The sequence below is a fragment of the Pseudonaja textilis genome, chromosome 13 (assembly GCF_049901715.1).
Source record: "Pseudonaja textilis isolate UNSWEBS1 chromosome 13, rPseTex1.2, whole genome shotgun sequence".
NCBI lineage: Eukaryota > Metazoa > Chordata > Lepidosauria > Squamata > Elapidae > Pseudonaja > Pseudonaja textilis.
The window spans coordinates 2,533,143-2,556,586 of record NC_142002.1 but is presented as its reverse complement, the minus strand read 5'-3'; the positions used below and the strand labels follow the sequence as shown (position 1 = coordinate 2,556,586).

Sequence of the window (23,444 nt, the reverse complement as noted above, 5' to 3'; positions counted from 1 at the left end):
GGAATAAGCCAAAAGGCTGCAGAGTATCTGGAGCGTGTGTGTGTGTGTTTTGTGTGCAATTGTTATCATTTATGCAGGAAGGGGCAAGACCCAAAGTCATTTTACTTTTCCAACTTGGACCCTTGTCCTCCCGTCTCCCTTCAGACTTCCTACCTGGGGTGTGTGTGAGAATTTTGCAAATGGGTTTGTCAAGAGTAGAGAACAGCAACCAAACGGGACAGGGATAATTATCAACTGATAATGAAGACTGAACGGGAAACAAAAACAACGGCAACCAGCCAGATTTCCATTGAGGACCTGTAAACTGCAGAGGTTAGAAAGAGGGCTGAAGAAATATCTACAGACCCCTCACCTTCGGGACATAAACTATTCCAACTCCTCCCTTTGGGACTCCGCTATAGGGCATTGCATGCCAAGACAACTAGACACAAGGATTGTGTCTTTCCTGCCATCCCTCTTCTGAACGCCTAATTCCCACAGTGCCCTAAGGATATTTAATCCATGTAGTTGGGCCCTATTGCTATTATCCTTCCCAATTTTTCTACCCACTTTCTATTTTTGATATCATTATGGTGATTATTATTATTACTCTGTTGTTTTGCATCTAGAGGGAGCCCCTGCACCAGAGGCAAATTCCTTGGGTGTTTTAAGCATACTTGGCCAATAAAGAATTCTTATTCATATATTCTTATTTGTATATTCTTATTTGTATATTCTTATTTTTTATTCTTATTCTTTTAATCTTATTTTCTTATTTTATCCTTATCCTTATATTCTTATTCTTTATTCTTATTCCTTCATTCTTATTTTTTATCCTTATATTCTTATTAGTTTTTTATTCTTGTTCTTTTATTTTTATCATATTCTTATTCTTTATTATTTTTTCATTCTTATTCATTCTTTTTGATTCTTTTATTCTTATTCTTTTATCCTTAGCCTTACATTCTTATTCTTTATTCTTATTATGTTCTTATTTTTATCCTTATATTCTTATTCTTACACTCTTTATTTTTATTCTTCTTTTATTCTTCTTTTTATGTTATTATTCTTTTATCCTTATGTTCTTATTTTTTATTTTTTATTCTTACTCTTCTATCCTTATGGTCTTATTCTTTATTCTTTTACTTATTCTTTTAATCTTATTTTCTTATTTTATCCTTATATTCTATATTCTTATTCTTTCATTCTTATTTTTTTATCTTTATATCCTTATATATTTTTGTATTCTTATTCTTTTATTTTTATCATATTCTTATTCTTTATTCTTACTCTTTTATTCTTATTATTTCTGATTCTTCTTTTATTCTTATATTCTTATTCTTTTATCCTTAGCCTTATATTCTTATTCTTTTAATCTTATTTTATCCTTATCCTTATATTCTTATTCTTTATTCTTATTCTTTCATTCTTATTTTTTATCCTTATATCCTTATGTTTTTTTTATTCTTGTTCTTTTATTTTTATCATATTCTTATTCTTTATTCTTACTCTTTCATTCTTATTCATTATTTTTGATTCTTCTTTTATTCTTATTCTTATATTCTTATTCTTTTATCCTTAGCCTTATATTCTTATTCTTTATTCTAATTATGTTCTTATTTCTTATCCTTATATTCTTAGGATAAGGTTCCCAGGCAGGGTCCCCCTGGGCAACTGGAAGGGCTGGATGGGGGATTCTGGGAATTGAAGTCCACCCCTGTTAAAGCAGCCAAATTTGGAAAACACCGATTTTAAATGGAAAAACAAAAACAAAACACGCTCAGCAGCAGAAACCGCTCCGCAGGAAGCTTCCCCGGGGGAAGCAGCAGCCAAAGATTCATGAGAGAGAGAAAAGAAAAGGAAAGAGCTGAGCAGGTTCCACCGAGATTTGAACTCGGATCGCTGGATTCAGAGTCCAGAGTGCTAACCATTACACCATGGAACCGCAGCGCCACCAGCGGCCTCAGGCGCCCGTAGAAAAGCCGCCTCGGCAGGGGCTTCGTTCCCTGCCCGGCTGGAGAAAGAGGCATGGGTTTTGGAGTGGGGTGGAAGGGTGGAGATTTAAAAGGCCACTGAGCATGCACAGAGGGCAGCTGGGGGGTGGGTGGGAGGGTGGGGAAAAAAAAACAGCTAGTCCTTTGGGAAGAAAAAGGAATTCTGCGCATGCTCTGTGGCACCTGAGAGAGAATTGCAGCCAGACTCGAACGTCTGCAAAGGAAAAAAAAAAAAGCAACCCGGGGGCGGAGGAGAAGGAGGCACTCTGTGCATGCTCAGGGGCATAAGTTCTTTGCAAACCCCGCCTCTCTCCTACCCCTTCCTTTTTTTTGTTTTTGTTTTCGTAGTTCCCCGACTTTTTTCATTCGTGGCTGCAACGAGTCTCCCAACCGGCAGGGGGAAGCAAAGCGCAGTTCTGCTTCTCGCGGGCGCCGCCCCGTGGCCGCCGTGCCGCCCTAATACGGCAAGGTTCCTCGCTCCCCACCCCAGCCCTTACTGATCAAAACCAGAGAGATTCCCGTCCAGGCTCAGCCCACTTCCGGCTTCGACTCCCTAATGAACCGGAAACTCCCGGAGGAGACGCGCTAACCCTTCTTACGTCTCGGTAGTGCCGCTCTTCTTTCCGCCTTCGGCACCGGAAGAGTTGGTGGTAACCCCCGGGGCGGGGGGAAGAGAGAGAGAGAGAGAGGGGTGGGTGGGGGGGGGAGGCTGTCACCCCGGAAGCGTTTTGGAGCCGACCCCGGAAGCTGTCCGGGGTGGGCGGAGAACAGCGAACGAGGCCGGTCAGGGGGCGGAACCGGAGCGTCACTGGTCCGAAGGCGGGGAGGGAGCCGCGGCTGCTGCTGCTGCAGGAGGAGGAGGAGGAGGAGGGAGCGGCCCCTTGGCTCTTGCCTGCGCTTCCTTCTTCGCTCCGTCCGCCATCGCCGCCATGGGGGGCTCCCGCGACGACGAGTACGACTATCTCTTCAAAGGTGGGCTCCCCAAGACCGCCCCGCCCCGACCGCCGTGAGGGAAAACCCGACGGCCATTCCAGCCGGGCGGAGAGGCTTCCTTGGCCTCTCCGGGTGTTAATATGTAGGGGAGGAGAGGGGGGCTCAGAACGATGGTCTCGAGGAACCCCCGCCCTTTTTCTCCTCGGCGGGGGTCTCCAAGGGGAGGGGGCGTCCGAAGCCGCCCCTCGTGACCTTGACCTTCCCGAAGCCCGTCCTGCCTCGCAGGGCTGTCGTACGGGGGCGGGGGGGGGAAAGTCGCCCTTCCCATGTGTGGTGGGGGTGAAACGAGTGAGGAAAGCTGCCTCACTTCCTTTTTTGGACGCCCTCTTGGGTGGGTGGGGGGAGGCTCTCCTTTCCCTTGAAACCCCCCAGGACAGCCCCCTCCCCTCTTGGCAAGGGGTCAATCTAGGCCAAAGTGACTTCTTCCCCCTCATTCACTTTTTTTTGCGGGGGGACGGCAGGTGCAGGGGGGACGGGCTGCAGAGGCTGTAGGTGCCCCACCTGCATAAATAGGGTTTTTTTGGGGGGTGGATTTGGGTGGTCCTTGGCGGGGTCTCTTCACCCCCCCCCAGGATCCTTTGAGACCCCTTCCTTGTCAGATGGGCCCCGGAAGATGGAGGGGGGTGCATAACCTTCACTCCTGGTTTCTTTTCTTTCTTTCTTTTTTTGCCCCCAGGGCATAATAATAATCAATTTCTCATTTTAATAATTCTCTTTCTCGTTTCCGGCCTTTGGGGGTGGTGGTGGAAAAAAAACAAACAAACTTCGGCTTGTAAAAAAAACTCAAGTCTGAGATACTTGGCAGTGAACCTTGAACTCAAGACCAGCTTTTCTCTTCGGCCAGGCAAATAGATATATAGAGAGATTAAAGATATATATCTATATATATATCTATATATATATCTATATCTATATATAGAGAGACCTCATTTTAAGGAAAGAATAAAGACTTCTGAGAAAGCTTGAATTCCTGAAGAATTTATTATAAATATTTATTAAAATGGTTAGGAACAGAAGTTTTTTTAAAAATTAGCATCCTACCAATATGTAGATAGCTTGTTTTTCAGAGACAAATCACTTAATTCCTGCCAAACTTACGTAAAAACAAGGTATTTGATTTAGGTGGGGGGGAAAAAAAGAATGGAAATAAACCAGTCAAATTAATATATTTTTTTTACTTTTTATATTTTTACTTTTTCCTCCCCAATTCTCATTTCTTCTCCCACCCTCCTAGAATAAGGTTCTGCATTCTGAATATGCCAGCTTATTAAAGCCTTTTCTCCAGAATTGTCTTTCCTAGCTAGGTGTAATCATCGAACCTTTAAATAAGGGCCAGGTAGTTCAGGGATGGGCAGGGTGGCACAAAGCATTTGCAGCAAAGGAGGTTATCCAGTGTAACAGGAATGTCTTGTTATTATAAGAATCATTTAGACTTTTTTTTTTTTGCTTTTTAATCTGTATTGTTTTTCGGTCCTCCAAAGGATGTTTTGTTGCTATTGCCCCAGTACTTAATTTGTTTCTTACAGTTTTGTGGGTACAGCAAAGATCAAATTCTTCCTAAGCTTTCTGTTGGTTGCCAGCTCTTCTAAACACTCATTTGATGTGAGGATCTAAACTGTTAACTTTGTTATAGTTTTTATCCGAATGATTGCTGCAATTGTTTGGAAGAGATATTTGTAGGGTTGAGGCTTGACTTTTGTTCCAGATGTGTTGGATACGGTAGTTTCTTGATTCTGACAAATAAAAGTTTGCTTGCCGTGGTTTTTTTTTTTTTTACATTTTCAAACAATTTTTAAAGTACATTTACAGTCTGAGAATAAGCCCTTATTACCTTGGCTTTGGGTTTGAAAAAGTGTAATTTTCACTCCTCTTTGATCTTTCATTTATACATTTTTGCTTCCCCAATTTTTGTGGCCCTTTGACATAGAGGAAGTGGTTGCCAAAGTGGTAAGACTTTTCAATCTGGAGGTTAGTGATTTAATATATTAATGAGGTTTGTTTTAAATGCATGAACTTGCAGGGTTATTTTGTATCTTAAAGAGGTGGCTGGAAAGAGAAAGCTAACTTTTGAATCTGAGATTTGTTTTTGAATGTATTGCACACCTTGTACAGTGAATGTGCATTTATCCTTTATTTTTAAGGGTAAATTGGATTCTCTTTAAATATATATTCCTTCCAAGCAGCAGTATAGCAGCAGACCGGATGTGTGTGTGTGTGTGTGTCAAACTCAAGGCCCCCAGGCTGGATCCACCCCGCAGGGTGCTTAAATCTGGCCTGCCCTGAAAATAGTGATGGACCAGCCGATGAAAATGGAGCTCGGGAGGGTGATGTACAATCCTTCCGGGCTCCGTTTTTGACTGCAATGCCTCCTGCAACCCTCTGCCAGCGAAAATCGAGCTCAGGGAGGCTGCATGCAGCCCTCCCGATCTCCGTTTTCACTGGCAGAGGGCTGCAGGAGGCCGACACGCCGAAAATGGAGCTTCGATGAGTGACGTTGAGCTGGCCATGGGGCCCCGAGGTGAAACACAACCCTGACGTGGCCCTCAATGAAATCGAGTTTGACACCCCTGCAATAGACACATCCTCCCTTGGCCTCTTCCATCCTCCTTTGTTTTGGGATAGACATTTTGTGAATAGATTAGCTTCCTTTTGCTGATAAGTCATAACCCCCAGATCACAGATGCTCCCGCTGACCCACAAAATTCAGGACCTTTGGCAGCCAAACCCCTGATCTGTGCGGACAAACAGAGGAAGGCACTGTGGGTTGCCTGGTTCTGATTCTGTCCCTGACCTCATTTCCCTTCCTGTTGTTTCTGCCTAAATTCATTTGAGCGACTGTCCCCCTTTGGGATCGGTATACATACATTCTTCCCAGGTTGCTTATTCAGCTTTCTGATAGTGAACAGGATATGCTGGGAAGGATCATATTTGTCTGCTTAGATAACGGGCATTGCATTATGAAAAGGAAGTATTGCACAGAGCTTTTGCAGCCAGCTTTTTAGAAGCAAAGGTGATTAATGTGGAAACACATACTGGTCTATTTCCTAGGCTTCAGAACTGGGTTTCCTTCCCAGTTGGAGAACCTGTGCAGCGAACTGAAATTCCTTTTCAGTCCCAGGTCAGATGTAGAAACATCTGCCCAATGATGCCGATTATAGTTAACATCTTCCAAGACCAAGGAAGAATAAAGTAGCCCTGTCATATTATTCTCATACTGACTCACATATTGGAAATGCCTCTTAAGTGCTTTCCTATATTATTCCTTAGATCATTTTGGCCTGCATGGCATGAATATAATTTGGATTTCAAACAACTCCATGGTAATACTGGTATTTATTCATTTACTCCATTTATATCCATGACATCTTGAGTGTTAGTTATTTATATCCCGCCTTTATTTATTTATTACAAATCAGGCAGCAAACATACACCATATAATTTTCCTCCTTCTATTTTCTCCACAACAACAACAAACGTGGATTGGGCTGAGAAGGAGTGACTGGCCCAAAGTCTTCCAGCTGGCTTTCATGGCTAAGGCAAGACTTGAACTCATGGTCTCTTCCTTCCTAGCCTGGTGCCTCGTGGTGGCTTACCAATATCATAAAATTTAAAAATAAACAGCCAGCATTTAAAGCATAACACACAATGACATAACAGTCTTAACCAATGTAGGAATTACAAACATAAAATAGAATTTAAACAACCAAATGGTATGATATTAATCAAATACAAATAATCCTTGACTTACAACTATTCGTTTAGTGACTATTCAAAGTTACAGCAGCACTGAAAAAAATGGCTGCTTTTCACACTTACGACCTTTTCAGCATTCCCATGGTCATGTGATCAAAATTGGATGCTTGGCAACTGGTTCATATTTCTGACGGCTGCAGTGTCCCGGGGTCATGTGATCAGCTTTTGTGACTTTCTGAGAAGCAAAACCAATGGGGAAGCCATTGTCTGCAAGGAGTATAAATCCTTCCCTTCCCCACCATCCAGTCAGAGCTGAAGAAGCTTCTTAGAAGGAGAAGTGAAACATCTTCAAAGAAAAAACAAAGTCCAGTTGCCTCCTGAAAAAAATCACCTTTGGGACAACCATCACCTGGATGACTGAGAATCTCTACAGACTTTTAGCTATACAATTTGGGATGGATACCCTTGGAATGGTGCGGGAGAAGGAATGGATTTCCAGAGATAAAAATTGCAGACTACAGGAACCATTTGCACTACTCAGGTGACCCCGAGGACACAGATAAACCTCCAAGTGGCCTCAACGACCCTCTAAAAGGATGCAAATGACCAGCTGTCTGCAAGGAGTTTAAATCCTTCCATTCCCCACCATCCAGTCAGAGCTGAAGAAGCTTCCTGGAATGAGAAGTGAAACATCTACAAGGAAAAACAAAGAAAGTCCAGTTGCCTCCTGAAAAAAGCACCTTTGGGACAACCATGACCTGGATGACTGCGAATCTCTACAGACTAATGGGGAAGCCAGGTTCACTTAACAACTGTGTTACTAACTTAACTACCACTGTGATTCATTCACTTAACAACTGGGAAAAGAAAGGTCGTAAAATGAGGCAAACATCACTTAACTATCTTGCTTAGCAGTGGAAATTTTGGACTCAATTGTGATCGAAAGATGAGGAGTACTTTTAATAAAATAATGAGTTTACATAGTAAATTCCAACGATGAAAGCATTGCTCATGTACCACAAAAGTGCTAAATTAAAATTAGAATAAAAGGATTAAAAGTTAAGAACCAAGATCATGGGCAGTCGGAGAAAGATAATTTTCTTTACTCGAAAGCCACCCCCCAATGTAGTAGACACATTTTTAGGCTCTTCCAGGAGGCCAGAAGGCCAGGAGAATGGAGGAAGATCTTACCTGTAAAGGAGAATATTTGTAGCTCAGAGTTCAAATGAGGGGTCCTTGGTGCTCTCTGAGCTTGGTTGTTTTCTTGCAGACATTTCATTACCCAACTAGGTAACGTCATCAGTGCTGGAAAGGAGCAGGATGCACTGATAACATTACCTAGTTTGAGTAACAAAACGTCTGCACGAAAACAACCAAGCTCAGAGAGCACTAAGGACCCCCAATGCTATCTTTGATGGTAGAACATTCCAGAGGGCAGGAGTCACAGCAGGAAAGGTTCATTTTCTGGACCCTACTGGCCAAAATTCTTTGGTCAATGGTATCTGAAGCAAACCCAAGGGTGGGATTCTACCAGTTCACACCTATTCGCTAGAACTGGTTGTTAACATTCTAAGCAGTTCGGAGAACCGCTTGTTAGAAGAAATTACTGGGCTAATCCTGTAAGGAAGGCAGGAAGGAAACATTCTGGTATTGCTTACAGAAACTGCCTCTCCATTAACTCTGATTACATTCTTGGCAGGACTAGACTTCCTGTCTCAGGAACTTCTCTGGAGTTTTTTTCCCCTCCTTAGCTGATACTTTGCTTGTGTGGAGTGACCATTCAAAGTTACAATGGCACTGAAAAAATGACCATTTTTCACACTTACGACTGTTGCAGCATCCCCACAGTCATGAGAGGCCAGGCGAGGAGATGCATGCCTCAATGTGAGTGATGTTGAGTTGGCCACGCCCAGCCAATAACACGACCACCAAGCCACGTCACCAACTAAGCCATGCCCACAGAACCGGTTGTTAAAAAATTTGAATCCCACCCCTGAGCAGACCCTTTCTGCTAGAACAAGTGGGCTAGGCTAGTCCCATTGGGCTAAGGCAGTTCCTCAGATACCCTAAAGATCCACGCCATAAGGGGTTTTAAAGGTGAATACCTTGAATTGGACCCTAAAGCAAACTGACACCCAATATGTACCACCTGAGGGCACAGAACCACCTGGAGTTCTGCACCAGTTGTAGCTTCCAAATAGCCTTCAAGGGTAGACTGCATTGCAGTACTCCATCCAGGAGATGACCAGGGCACGGGTGGCTTGTATAGAGGACCTCACGATCCAGGAAAGCAACCTGCCCACCACTCAAAATTGTGCAGAGACTTTCCTAGCTTCAGGCAGGAGTCAGAAGTCTTTCAGAAATTCCTTTCGGTCATTCAGAAGGTCGTCTTTCCCTCCTCCTTTTCTGTCACTCAAAGTCATGGCATATCCTGCTGGCTAGGACATCGTTGCAGCGTCGCCTCTGGATCAGAATCCATGGTTTGTTGCTCATTTCATAAGCCAGGATGTTAAACCAGCCAGATAGAGCAGAACCTGGCCATAGATCTCTAATTTGATTAGCTTTGCTTCTTGGCAAGCGGAGTCCAGCATGAGTGTGAATTCTGGCTTCTCTTGTTATCCAAACTCTATTGAATGGGAAATATATGGCAAGATACTATTTCTTTAGTATTGATTTTTATTTACCGATTAGATTTATTTGCTGCCCCTCTTGTTTAGTTCTCAATGCCATTTTCAAATATATTTTTGAAGTATACCTTTTGAAGTTCTCTTTAAAATACGTTCTCCACAAGCTGGAGAATATCATTTCTTATTTGGGGACAGCCATTTCACAAATAGATTAGCTTCCCCCATGCTGGTCCATAGACCCCAAAAGATATGCTCAGCCTTGCAGATACTTCCCCTGACCTCGACCATTCAGTATACATTAATTGCCTAATAATTTAATTATTTGGGTCTTTGAGGCAGCATTCAAAACTGTTTTCTCATTGGGTGGCAGATACAGTTTTAAAAACTAGGTATATCACAGAGTCAGTTTGCTGCAGTGGTGAAGGAATGAGATTAAAAAGTGAGAGGCCATGAATCAAATCCCACCTTAATCACAAATCCCACTGAATAATCTTGGGCCAGTCATTTTCTCTCAGCCCCAGGAAGGAGGCAATGGCAAACCTCTTCTGAAAAACCTTGCCCAGAAAAGTCCCTGCAGGGACTTTTTCTAAGCAGCCTCTCAGAAAGAGAATGCAGTAATTGAACAGAAGAAGAAAAACAAAACCAAATTGCATCGTAGTGAGTTTCTTGTAAAGGAGTTTTGGCAAAGGAACTGGACTTTTGTCCAAGATCTTGGCTTGCAGGGAGGTCCAAGTGACACCATCAGTTACCTACATCTAGTTCAACAGAAAGCAACCTTGTCACCACCAACATTGCCAGATAGCATCAGGGAGGCGATATTGGAATTAGAGGCAAGTCAGTTGAAACTTAATTCTGTCTTTATTTTTTCATTAGGAGTAAATTACACGGCATAGTGTGGGAGTTCCTGTTGATCAGGCTATTAGTGGCCAGAAGTGCTGCTTGTCAGCTTCAACTGGGCTGCCGGTTGAGTCCTCCTGCATTAATCTTGCTTTGCTGATATTTGCACTGGATGCGAATCCAAAGCGCACTCTTTTGCAGAGCGTGCCTTTTTTTTTAAAAGGCAGCTTGAAGACTTGAATTCATTTTAGAAACTTCATCAAGAACTTGTAGGAACAAGGCAGTTGGATCATGCAGTTTCTTCCCCACGTTCTTTTTACACTGACGATTTTAAGAACACTCAACGTCTTGGTTTAATGTTTTAAAAACTTTCCCTAGAGTGCAGTTGCTTGTTAAAAGTTCTGCTCAAACCAGATCTGTTTAGGGAGTAACAGAAGCAGGATTTTTTTTTTTCTCTAAGAAATGGGTTGTTTTTATTTAGGATAATACAGCATCTTATGCAAGATGAAAGTTTAGCACCGAGAAATTAAAAATGTGTTAATATCTGAGCAGCAGGAAATTAAGAGTTTAACACGGAAAGAACTATTGAAAATGTGCAACGTCTGATTTTTGTACAGGTGTTGGGGATAGAACAGTGCTGACCAGCCTTCAATGTAATTTGACAACCAAAAGGATGATGGTGATGATACATTTACATAAAGTATAAAGACACATGTCTATGGAGATGCTCAGTCACCAAGTTATGGTTGGCCCAAAGGTGCTTTTTCAAGAGGCAACTGGACTTCTTTGGTTTTTCTTTGAAAACGTTTCGCTTCTCCTCCAAGAAGCTTCTTCAGCTTTCCACCCCCCCTCAGCATTCGAAGGGTGTTCATCCCAAAATGTCAATGGAGATTCTCAGTCATCCTGGTCATAGTTGTCCCAAAGGTGCTTTTTCAAGAGACAACTGGACTTCCTCGGTTTTTCTTCAGCTCTGAAGAAGCTTCTTGGATGAGAAGCAAAATGTCTTGAAAGAAAAACCAGAAAGTCCAGTTGCCGCTTGAAAAAGCATCTTGGGGACACGAAGACCTATAAAGCTATGTCCTGCTACCCTAAAAGAGGGGAATTCTGGGCAATGGCTGCCCTGAGCCTTCCTATGTCTCCCACCCAGTTCAGGACTGGGCGGTCACTTGTTTTGGGACCTTCTCTGGAATGTGCTGCCTCCTCCACTGTGGTACCACCGCCATTTCCCGCCCCAAAGCTTCTCCGTCACCTGCACATTTAATCACACCTGACTGAGCATAGAATAAGAGAGTTGGAAGGGATCTTAGAGGTCTTCTAATCTAACCCCCAGCCTAGACCACTGGAGGTCTGATCTCTTCTTAAAAGCCTCCAGTGAAAGCCTTCTGGCGGCAAGTCGTTCCACTGGTTAATTGTTTTCACTGTCCGAAAAATTATCCTTAGTTCCAGGTTGCTTCTCTCCTCGATCAGTTTCCACCCGTTGCTTCATGTCCTGCCTTCAGGGGCTTTGGAAAACAGATTGACCCGCCTCTTCTTTATGTAAACCACTTAGATATCGGAAGAAATGATATCATGTTGCTCCTGGTCCTTCTTTTCCCTGTGCTATAAATCCCTTCTGGTCTGAGGGTATGGCTGCATTTTCCACCCCAAAGTATTGTGGGCACAACATTTGATCTGTCTGAGACCTCTTCTGGAAATGTGGCACCTTGAGAAAACAGAGAAGTGAACATCCAAAGTTCTACCAGTTTAGTCTCAAGCCATAGTCCTCCCCTTTCTGAAGGGCTGGTGCATGATACTTGTCCTCATAGAGAAGGGCTGAGATTTTGAGGAGACGCTTTTTAGATGACAACATGATAAGCAGGACATCCTTAAAGGAGCAGCAGAGATCGGCAACCAGCAGGTGACTTCTGGTTGCCTTCATCTCCAGAAAAAGGAGAGAGGATGAGGTTTCCCACATGCGCTCCCCACGAGTATATACTGCAGGAACTGAGATTTTTGCAATCAACTCATGAGTGGCTTGGAGTCGAGGGATGCCTTGTGATCTTGCAGTCACCATGTAGTCTGTATGGACAAAAAGCTCAGCTGAGCCTTGCTTTTTTTGAATTTCCTTTGAATTGCTTTTTATTTATTGAGAACTTTTGGTTCACTATGTTTTGCAACATTCCTTGAGTGAGTCCCCATCAATCCTTGAAGAAAGAAGTTGTAGGTGCACGATTAAGGTCTTAAAAAATGAGGAGGGAAAATAAACATGATTAGAATCTTTATTTTAGAAAGTTATAAAGAATCTTTATTTTAGAAAGTTATCATGATTAAAAACATGATTAGAATCTTTATTTTAGAAAGTTATAAATGGGTTAAGGGTCCAGAGGGATTTCAAATAGTTATAACAAATCTTCCCATGGGAAAATGCTATTATTTAGGAAAACAACACATGATAAGATGGGATTTGGAAGGTTGGACACTAGAAGGAACCTGGAATAAACTGAAGTTTATAATTAAAAATCATTTACATTTGCATTTGTAAAACAAAATGGAGCAAAATACTTTAATTTTGGGTGAACTGAAGGGTATTCCTAAACAATAAACTCAAGTTAGTCTTAAGATTGTCTGCTATCATAGACAGGCTGGTTTTAAAAGAGATTATAGAATAGAAACAAGTTTTACTGGACAAGACTGAGGCTGATTTGAATATGGATTTTAAAATGACAGGTTACAACAGTGGTAAGGACAAAGATGTTATACTGGATATACAAATGAAATCTTAGTAATTATAAGGGATAGACAAATAAGAAACAAGAAGAGTGACTTGGATACTTATTTTGGATTTGCAAGAGACTTGTTGAAATTTTGAAGGATTTTTTTGAGAAGGGATAAAGACACCATGAAAAGAAATCATTTTTTGAGAGATTATTTAAATAGACTAAGGATCAACATTGTTAAAATTAAAGGCAAAGAATATAAAATCGGATTATTTGATCAAGTGTAAAATATAAATGTTATTTCTGGTAACCCCCAATGGATTTTTGCTGACCTGAATTGAATGTATAGGAAGCAAAAATGTTTTATCGTATTTTCAGAGAAAATGATAAGTTTCTGACATTGCTTATACATGCTGTGATGAAGGGAGAAGTTACTTCTTTATATATTTCTTTTCTTTTCTAATGTATTCTTATCTTTTTTTTCCTTTTTTGTCTTTTTATTTTTTGCATTTTCAATTTTTTCCTTTTTATTCTTGTTCATGTTTGTTTAATTTTATTAATTATTTTTTCATCTTTGAAATTATAAACTTTTCCTCCATTCAATCATGTTCAATTCTCAGAGAATTCCTGGACAGGTCCCTGCAGTTTTCTTGGCAATTTATTTTGACAAACCTTAATCAAAAAGGTCAAGATTTTCTTTGTGAGCTTGATTTTGTATTTGAGACTGATGGATTTGTGTGTGTGTGTGTGTGTGTGTGTGTGTTATTCATCTGATTTTACTGAACACAAATTTTTGCGGAGAATGGAGACTGGGCTGGCTATTTTTATTTATGCAGTATATTAGGAGTAACTGAATATTCCTTGTAGATTAGCTACTCTTTTTTATTGTGAATTTGACTCCCTGGGATTCTATTATCCAAGTTACGTTTCATGACATAGTTGGCATTCTAATGCACCAAGTTGGACTCCATGGGCGAGGGGCAAATCCTGCTTCTCCCTGTAACCCCTTGAATCCATCCAAATCTTTTCCAGAATCGAATTCCCCATCTAGTGGTTAAGGTGTGCCAGGTTAGAAAGTGGGAGAGCCTGAGTTCTAGTCCTGCCTTAGGCATAAAAGCCAGCTGGGCATCTTTGGGCCAATCACCAGGTGAGTTCTAGTCCCGCCTTAGGCATAAAAGCCAGCTGGGTATCTTTGGGCCAATCACCAGGTGAGTTCTAGTCCCGCCTTAAGCATAAAAGCCAGCTGGGTATCTTTGGGCCAATCACCAGGTGAGTTCTAGTCCCGCCTTAAGCATAAAAGCCAGCTGGGTATCTTTGGGCCAATCACCAGGTGAGTTCTAGTCCCGCCTTAGGCATAAAAGCCAGCTGGGTATCTTTGGGCCAATCACCAGGTGAGTTCTAGTCCTGCCTTAGGCATAAAAGCCAGCTGGGTATCTTTGGGCCAATCACCAGGTGAGTTCTAGTCCCGCCTTAGGCATAAAAGCCAGCTGGGTATCTTTGAGCCAATCACCAGGAGACCGCGAGTTCTAGTCCCGCCTTAGATACGAAAGCCAATCCCTCTCTTTAAGCCCAACCCCTCTCACAAGTTTGTTGTTGCTGGGAAAATAGGAGGAGACGGATGTGTGGGATACGTTTGCCACTTTTGAGCTATTTGTAAAAATAATAGAGTCAGGCTGTAAATAAATACAATAATTTTAAAAAATGTGCAAGGTTGGCTATCACTCACAGACGGGACTGTTTTACAGGAGGGGTTTGGGGGCACTTCAGTTCGGCCTCCTTTTGCTGCTTTTCCCCTCAGCTGAACTTGTCTCGCTGGCTTCCGTCATTCTTGGCCCAGGCTGATGGAAGTTGTGTTCTGACATGTTTGGGAATTACGGCACAGACAGGACAAGGTGGCCTGAGTCCTGCTTCCTCTTTCCGGCCTTTCGGTTACCGCTTCCTGTTCTCTTTGGAGGCTCTGGGCCACTTGCAGAGTTTGGAAACTTGTAGGACGGGCAAAGTGAGCCCACCATTCTCCTCCTCCACCCAAGTTGCAAGTAGTCCTCAACTTATGGCCCCAACTGAGTCTCACATTTTTGTCCCCTTTTATGACCTCCCTTGCCATGTTGTTAAGTGAATCTGCCTCCCCACCCCCACCCCCATTGATTTGCTTGTCAGAAGGTTGCCAAAGGGGACCGCATGACCCTCAGACACTATAAAAGTCATAAATATGAATCCGTTGCCGCAAGTGTCTGAATTTTGCTGGCCCGACCCGGGGAGGCTGCAGGGGTCTTAAGTACGAAAAAAACCCCCACCATAAGCCACTTTTTCAGTGTTGCAACTTTGAACGGTCGCTGAGTGGATGGTCGTAAGTCTAGGACTACCTATTTTGCGCCCCCAAAATGCAGAGCCTTTTAAACTATTCCATCTTTTCTCTCCAACCTGCCGAGGCCAGTTTCATTTCCCACCCAGTCCTTTTATCCGCCAAGCGCGTTTGCAGAACCTCGGCCTCTGCGGTGGTTTTAAGCCGTTTGGATTTGTAAATATGAGTCAGCCGGTTGCCCAGTGAGGTAATGGATTTTCCTCTTTCCGCTTCTGTCCTTGGGAGTTGCTGAGGCCAGCTCATTGTGTCCCCGCCTGCCGCTGGAAGAGCGACGGGGGATTTTCAGCAGGCTGGCTGGCTTTTTTTTCAGGGGGTGGGGTTGGGGGACGGGACCCCCGTGCTGGGCGCTTCTCCGGCTCCCCAGATGTATCGCTTTCCCGAGAAGCCACCCAAACTTAATTAACCCGGCGTTTTGAATTGTGTGCAGCTTTGGCTTGGCGGTCTGGGAACGTTCATAACCTTTGGTGTTTTTATCCGAAAAGCTGTTTTCCTGCTGGGGTTGCTTTATCATGATGGATCACCCTTTTTATAAAAAAAAAACATGTGAGAGGCTTGCTTTCTCAGGAAGAGCCTGTTGGTGGATTGTGATTTATTATTTGGCATCTCACATAACGACGGAGCCCCTATTCCCTAGGTTCACAGCAGCCGTCAACTTCAAAAGCCCAGCCTTCTTTCCCTGCCAGACGTATATAGGTTTCTGAACTTAATTTATTACTTTAAAACAGGAGTCCCCAAACTTGGTAACTTTAAGACTGGTGGACTTCAACTCCCAGAATTCTGGGAGTTGAAGTCCACCAGTCTTAAAGTTGCCAAGTTTGGAGACCTTTGCTATATAAGTACAAGTAGTCCTTGAGTTACAACAGTTCATTTAGGGACTATTCAGAGTTACATTTGAACATATATATTTTTTTTCTTCAATTAAGACAATTAGTTTTGCCATCTCTGCCAAATTTTCCCACCCCTTCTTCCATTGTGGGAATTGATGGGCCTTTCTATTTTTTGACACCCACAGAATTCTCCCTGCAGTTGACGTAATAGAATAACAACATTCATTTTTTTTTCTTTTTTTCTTTTTCTTTTTCTGGTTCCAAGTTCTTTCTCCAATAACCTTCTGGTTTCACCTTTCCAGTGGTTCTCATTGGGGACTCCGGAGTTGGCAAAAGCAACCTCCTCTCTCGCTTCACGCGTAACGAGTTCAACCTGGAAAGTAAAAGCACCATCGGTGTAGAGTTTGCCACCCGGAGCATCCAGGTGGACGGCAAGACCATCAAAGCTCAGATCTGGGACACGGCTGGGCAGGAACGATACCGAGCCATCACATCTGCGTAAGTGTCCCTTCTCTTCCTCCCCAGACGATCCAAAGGAGCCTTACGTATTTACTATGCCGTACAGTTTTCTCCGGATTAATTAAAATAAACATGGTACAATAATACTTTTAATTTCTAAATTTATTTTTAACATGACCGAGGAGGAAAATTATGTGGGGTGGTGTGATGGCCTAGAGGTGTGGAGCTCTGGCCTCATAAGCAGGAGGTAGAGGCAGGTATTTCTCCGGGCACAACGAGAACATATCTGCTGAACAAAACTCCGCATTGGCAATAGGAAGGGCATCCGGCCAGTAAACACACTGCTAGCTCCATTCTGTTGCTCAGACTCCACCCCGCAAGAGATAATGGAATCATTAAAAAAAAAGAAGAGGAAGAAAATTACGTCGTGGGAACAGTCATATTAGCTATATTAAAGTGGTTTAAATCAGGGATCCACCGCCCGTTTGAAACCAGGCCGTGGGAAGTGGTGGGTGAGTGCACGCATGCAGAAAGTTTCATTTGTGAAAGCAGTGCGCACCTCCGAAACCGTCCCCTCTTCCTCTACTGCCACTGCTTCCGTCAGTCCACCAAGCCAGAAAGATTGGGGGATGCTGGTTTAAATGCAAGGTAAACTTAAACGTAACACGAAATCACATTTAGTGCTTCCTCCTAGTCCTCTTTGCAAAACATTCGGACCCTTAATTTAAAACTAAATCACACCATGTGGGTTTCCCTTTCCACGGGTATGAAACTCTCTGCTCCTAGGCCCGTGTTAAGTGCTTTTTAGAAAAGCTTTTAGACTCTTTTATTTGCACAGAAATCAGGAATGATGTGATACAATTACTGTCATTGAAGTCCTGAATCCTTGTTGTTAGGTTTGTTAACAAAAAGCACATTAGTGACAGAATTAGCTGGAGGCTCTCAGATACTGTATTCTGCAGTTAGCGGGTTTTCATTTGCTGAGGATCAATGGCATCTTACCTATTAAGTTTCTTCATTACACACTAAGGTGCAGCAAGGTTTGATTGGTATAAGTTCAGTGTGTTGTAATTTAACAGATCATGGTTAAAATGGATGGTGGCTTCAGCTTCTCATCGATTTTCTTTCACATGTGGAAGATTGTCCACCCTTTGTGAGCGGGACCCAAGATTACTTCAGAAGGAGAGATTTATTTATTAGTTCAATATATGTCCCACTTTTATTCTGTACAACTAGGCGTTAAATGTACAAGGTTGCTACCTCATATTGTCTCCATGCAACAATTGCCCTTGAGGTGGATTGGAATGAGAGAGAGAGAGGGAGGGAGAAGGGGAGGGAGAGAGAGAGAGGGAGAAGGGGAGGGAGAGGGAGGGAGAGTCAGTCTGGTCTAAAGTTACATGTCCATCTTCCCAGTCCATGGGTGTACTAGAACTATAAACCTCCTGGTTTATAGTTCCTCACCATGGTTTGTAGTTCCTCACCATGGTCACTGCACCTGGCTGACTCTCTTAAGTGAAGGAGCGGGTACATCTGTAACACTTTAGGTATAAGTTTTATTCTTGAAATTCTTCAACCTCAATTCTTCTGAAATCCTGGCAGTTGGCAGCCTACAATACCGCATTCTTAATCACTACGCCATTACAGCAGTTTCCTCCCTCCCTGCCTGCCTACCTGCCTGCACTTAGACTTCTATCCCTCTTCACAGTGCTTTCCAGCCCCCTCTAAGCGGTTTGCAGAGTCAGCCTCTTTCCCCCCACAATCTGGGTCCTCCTTTTACCCACCTCGGAAGGATGGAAGGCTGAGTCAACCTTGCGCTGGTCAGGATCGAACTGCCAAACTGCTGGCAGCCGGCAGTCAGCAGAAGTAGCCTGCAGTACTGCACTCTGACCACTGCGCCACCGTAGCTTTTATACAGCGTTTGTTGTTTCGTGTCTTGCAAGCCCCTCAGATTTTGTCAGTGAGCAGGGGGGACCTAGAAATGTCAAGCGACGGATGATCGGTGATGTGCTTTGTTCCTCCAGCTATTACCGTGGTGCCGTGGGGGCCTTACTGGTTTACGACATTGCCAAGCACCTCACCTACGAAAACGTGGAACGGTGGTTGAAGGAGCTGCGGGATCACGCCGACAGCAACATCGTCATTATGCTTGTGGGGAACAAAAGTGACCTCCGTCACCTGCGAGCCGTCCCAACAGACGAGGCCCGAGCCTTCGCAGGTCAGTGGGTTTGGCTGTGGTGGCATTCACATTTTTTTTTACTACCGGTTCTGTGGGCTTGGCTTGGTAGGCGTGGCTTGGTAGGCGTGGCAGGGGAAGGATACTGCAGAATCCCCATCCCACTAACCTGCTTTCCAGCTCCGTTCTCCTGCGCAGGGCAACCAAAGGAGACCCCACTGATCAGCTGGGACTCGGGGAGGCAGCGAATAGATGGGGCTGGCGGGGCCAGTCAGAGGTGGGATTTCCCGGTTCTTCAAAACTACTCAAAATTTCCACTACCGGTTCCCCAGAACTGGTCAGAACCTGCTGAATTCCACTTCTGACCCCCCACCGATGGTCACTGTGTCCCTGGGACATCCTCACCTGTAGAGCGATGTTTATGGCAGGTTGCTTTAATTGGTCCTGATGCTACTTGTCTGGCTACAAAGCTGGACCCAAAATAGTCGAGACACCAACCCTGTCAGCACTGGGCAGTGATGGGACATTTTGCAGTAATTTTATTAAGCATAACAATGAAGATACAAACGAAAAAGAATTAGAGAAATTAAAGAAGTTGATATAAAGAAATAGAAAAGAAGAAGAAGAAAACGATATAGGGAAGAAGAGAAATATACAAAAAATGACTTCTCCATAAATAATTTCAGTGGCTTGTCACTTTCTTTTTAAGAGCCAAGAAATGATCATCTTCTCATATCTCATCTCTTATCTATAAACAAATCCTTAAAGTCTGGTCAGCAGAAGTCCATTAAGAGGTAACCGGAGGCTTTCAAGAAGAGACTGGACTGCCATATGTCAGAAATGGGGTAGGGTCTCCTGGTTGGGGGGTGGTTGGCCTAACCCTAACCCTGCAAGGTCCCTCCCAGCTCTGTTATTCTGTTAAAGTAACCAAATATCTGTTTTAACCTTGATCAGATAAACCAACTTTATATGTCTTCCTCTTCCTTTTGGCAATCTTGCTCTTTAATCCCTTAATATCCCAGAACTTGAATTCCTTTCATTTTTTCCTTTGTCCTCATAAATTCTTCAGTTTTAACAGCCTGTTTTATAAATCCAGTAGGAGAACTATCCAGATTTTCTATTTGTGTATCTCTTTTAATTATTAAGACGTTAGCTGGTCTAGTGTAACATCTTTTAAAGACAGTCTATGTATAATGGCAGGCCCTCTTAAAATTAATTTGTGGGTCCATGATTTGCAAATACTATCTAATGTTGAATTATTTTGTTCCATTCTGTATTAGTAAGTTGAATTAAATGTTCTTCTCCTTTAATTGTAATCTTTAGTTTTAGTTTAGTTTAGTTTTTAGTTCTTTTAGTTCTTTCCCATCATTTTATGTTTTGCTTTAAAGAATTCAAAACAACAGCATTTTCCCACGGGAAGGAGTCTGATAATTAATTTGTTAAATTATATTTTTTTAAAGAGCCCCAAACTCTGTACTACTTGTAAGGGATTTCCAGTCAACAGTGAATGTTGATATAAAATAGATCAATTTTTTGTTGTCATTTTCACCAAAGCATTCCTCCATTGTGGATAAGGCTGAATTTTTCCATCTTTAATCTTGCCGCAGTTATCGTTCCATGACTTTTTTTTCCCAACTGTTTATCCATTCCCTGAGAAATGCCCCCTGATTTAAATTACATATTAATCTTCACACTCCTCTGCATTACTGTACATGTTTGAGCTTTCTGTTTTTTTTAAATGCATCCACCAAACGTGGTAAAACCTCCTTTCTTGCTGTTCAGTTTGCCAGGCTACGTTAGACCGGGGGTCTCCAACCTTGGCAACTGAAGACTTGTGGACTTCAACTTCTAGAGCTCCTCAGCCAGCAAGTTCTGGGAGTTGAGATCCACAAGTCTTAAAGTTGCCAAGGTTGGAGACCCCTGGTCTAGATCACGGATGTCAAACTGGATCCCGTCCCTGGCCACATCAGGAGTTTGCCCTTGAGGAGCTGGGGTGGACGTGGCGGTTGATAGGGTGGGTGTAGACAGGCCCGGGATGGCAGCGGCCAGTCCCTCGCAGTCTCCAGGGGCCAACTCCACAGCCGCTTATGGGCCGTATCTGGCCCGCAAGATGCAGGTTTGACACACCTGCTCTAGACAATTTCTCTGGTGACGTGTACCAACAACACATTGTTTTATAGAACTTCTCTTTAAGACTATAGTATAAATAAATTCAATCCCATATTTCCCCATTATTTCATATATACATTTTTTCATGGCCTCACTGTCCTTTAATAGAGTATCTCCTTCTTGTAATTTCAATATCGCTTTTTTTCCTTTTGTAATTTAAATGCCAGCCACTTTCCTGGTTTTATTTGCAAACTCAAAATCCTTTTGTTTCACACACTTCGTTTTTACTTCAATTTTTCTTAGAGTTATCATAGATAACTGTGATTTTGATAGTTTAATCTGTTGAGAAATGCTTTTCTTCTCTGTGAATTTCTCCCCCCCACTTATCTCCTCCAAAATAGCTTCTGTTTTCTCTTGTCTCTTCTTTTGGAGCACACTGTTATATTGTATAAAATAATCTCTAATAAAAACTTCACACATATTCCCAACCATTCTTAAATCAGTGCCTTTATCTAAATTTTTATTCAAAGAAATTCTTTTAATTTCCTTTTACAGGCCTCCACTATTATTACTTCTTTCATTTAGTCACCATGTGAAAGGACTAGTTTTCCTTTTATATAAACCAGCCTCACAGGATTATGGTCTGAAAAAGTCCTTTGTAATATCTCTGCTGTAGAAACCTCAGAAGCCAAGTTCTCTGAAGTCCAATCATATCTATTCTTAAAAAAGAAGTAGGTCTTTCTTAAGAAAGTGTGTACTCGCAAGCAATTCAAGCCATTTTTCTGTCTCCATATATCCCATAGCCCTAAATTGTCCATTACATTTAAAAAATGGGTAATTTATCTTGAGCGTTTTTTTAACTTTTTTCCTCAAAAGCTCTGCCTGGTTGTGGGTTGTAATCGCTCCATAAATCATTTACGGAACAGTATTTTATCCTCATTTGGGGCATAAATTCCCAGTCTTAGCACCATGCAAATTATTGTCCAGCTCCCGTCAGTCAGTACAAGTTCTGGTTTTAGTTGGTGATGAATATAATAATTAATTTCAATGAATATTAATATTAATATACAGTTTAATTTTTTCCTTCGCTCCTGCTGAAATAAATCCTTTCCCCGTATTTGTATAAATTATTTATGTCCATTTTAAGAAGAAAAGAAATGTAGGCAAATTATATCTCGTTTTAATGTTTTTCAAATTATGATTTTTTTTTCCTTTTCTCTTTTGAGGAGCATTCACTCCGTTTATTATTCCACCTTAAGCATGTGTAATCCAATATCCATAAAAAAACGTTAGGAAAATCAATAGCCATAGTAGTGCCTCGCTCTGTATCTTCCATGTGAAGCCTGTTCTAAGCTGAAATTTAATTCACTTTGGGCTTGCTGACCTGAAGACCTGACTGAGATCTTTCACCCACTCCTGGGCCAGCCTGACAACGACAGCAACAACAAAAAAAAGGCTGCAAAATTGTCTTTTATTTGTTTGTTCATTTGCACATTATTCTTAGATGTGCTTAAGGCATTTTGGTGCCCTTATTTTTAAATCTCGGCTTAGTTTCCCGATTCCCCATCTCGGCTTCTCTCTGAATCCTGTTCAGGCGAAAGACCATTTCCTTCCTTCTGTTTCCTTATTTATACTTTTTTAGAAGTTGTTTGCAGTCCTTTCCTTTACGAGGACTACATGTTGAGGTCGTGGCTCCGTGGTGAAGGTGAAACCTTGCAGTCCTATTGTGTGTGTTTAATTTGTGGCATGTCATGGCCGAAACGGTTTTACGGGGCTTAAAAATCGGGGAACTAGCCCTGCATTCACCGCCATATTGGAGCCTGGAGTTTCTGTAAGTCATGATGGTCGAATATCGAGGCACCCGTGGGACCAGGTCTGATTTTATGACGTAAGTCACGATGGCTGCATATCCCATGTGATCAGATCTGATTTTGTGAGTTTCTGTGCAGGAGTTTTCAGTGAACATGGCAGTCATTAAGCAAACGCTACGATACTTAAGTGAATCCATGTACTGTATCCCAAAGGGTGGGGGTTTTTTGGTTTTTTTTCTTTTTACAAAAACCTACAAAAAATGGAGGAAACTGGCAAAAGAACATTAATCCCGGTCATACGGCCATGCAGTGCTACAGCTGGCTGTGCAAGTGAGCTGATTGCCAAGTGCCCAAAATGCAATCATGTGATTGCAAGGACATGTCACAACTCTGGAACTGAGTCATAAGTAGTTGTTTTTTTGGGGGGGAGGGTGGGAGTTGTAACTTTGAATTGTCACTGACTGATCATAAGATGACTCCCTGTCGAAGGAGTCAGTGGACTTGCTCTGTATTCAGCAGGTTTGCGCCTTTGAATCACCTCCCTCTTTCCAGCTTAGTTTGGTTAATAACAGAATGAGGGACCTTGGAGGTCTTCTATTCCACCCCCTGCTCAAGCAGGAGGCCCTAAACCATTGCAGAGAAATAGCTGTCCGGTCTCTTCTGAAAAGCCTGCAGTGTTGGAGCCTCCCACAAGCTCTGGTGGCAAGTGGTTCTCCCTCTCGGGAAATTTCTCCTTAGTTCCAGGTTGCTTGATTAGTTTCCAGGCGTTGCTTCTCGTCCCGCCTTTCCTTTGGAGAATAGGTTGACACCCCCTCTTTCTTTGTGGCAGCTCCTCAAATACTTCAGCACAGCTTTCGCTCCCGTCCACCCGCCCCTTATCTTCT

General features: G+C 42.6%; 1 protein-coding gene and 1 non-coding gene across 2 annotated transcripts in view; one reads left to right on the top strand and one right to left on the bottom strand.

Annotated features, from left to right (window-relative positions):
• Nucleotides 1-1,852: 1,852 nt before the first annotated feature.
• Nucleotides 1,853-1,924, bottom strand: TRNAQ-CUG (transfer RNA glutamine (anticodon CUG)). The gene has a single exon. It is a non-coding gene; the product is annotated as a tRNA-Gln (tRNA).
• Nucleotides 1,925-2,815: 891 nt separating this feature from the next.
• RAB11A (RAB11A, member RAS oncogene family) overlaps nt 2,816-23,444 on the top strand; it is a 32,471-nt gene continuing 11,842 nt past the window's right edge. Inside the window, exons 1-3 of the mRNA XM_026709297.2 lie at nt 2,816-2,945; nt 16,311-16,506; nt 18,489-18,682. Of these exons, the coding sequence (XP_026565082.1) occupies nt 2,903-2,945; nt 16,311-16,506; nt 18,489-18,682 (433 nt within the window). The 5' untranslated portion in view covers nt 2,816-2,902. The remainder of the gene's footprint in view (nt 2,946-16,310; nt 16,507-18,488; nt 18,683-23,444) is intronic.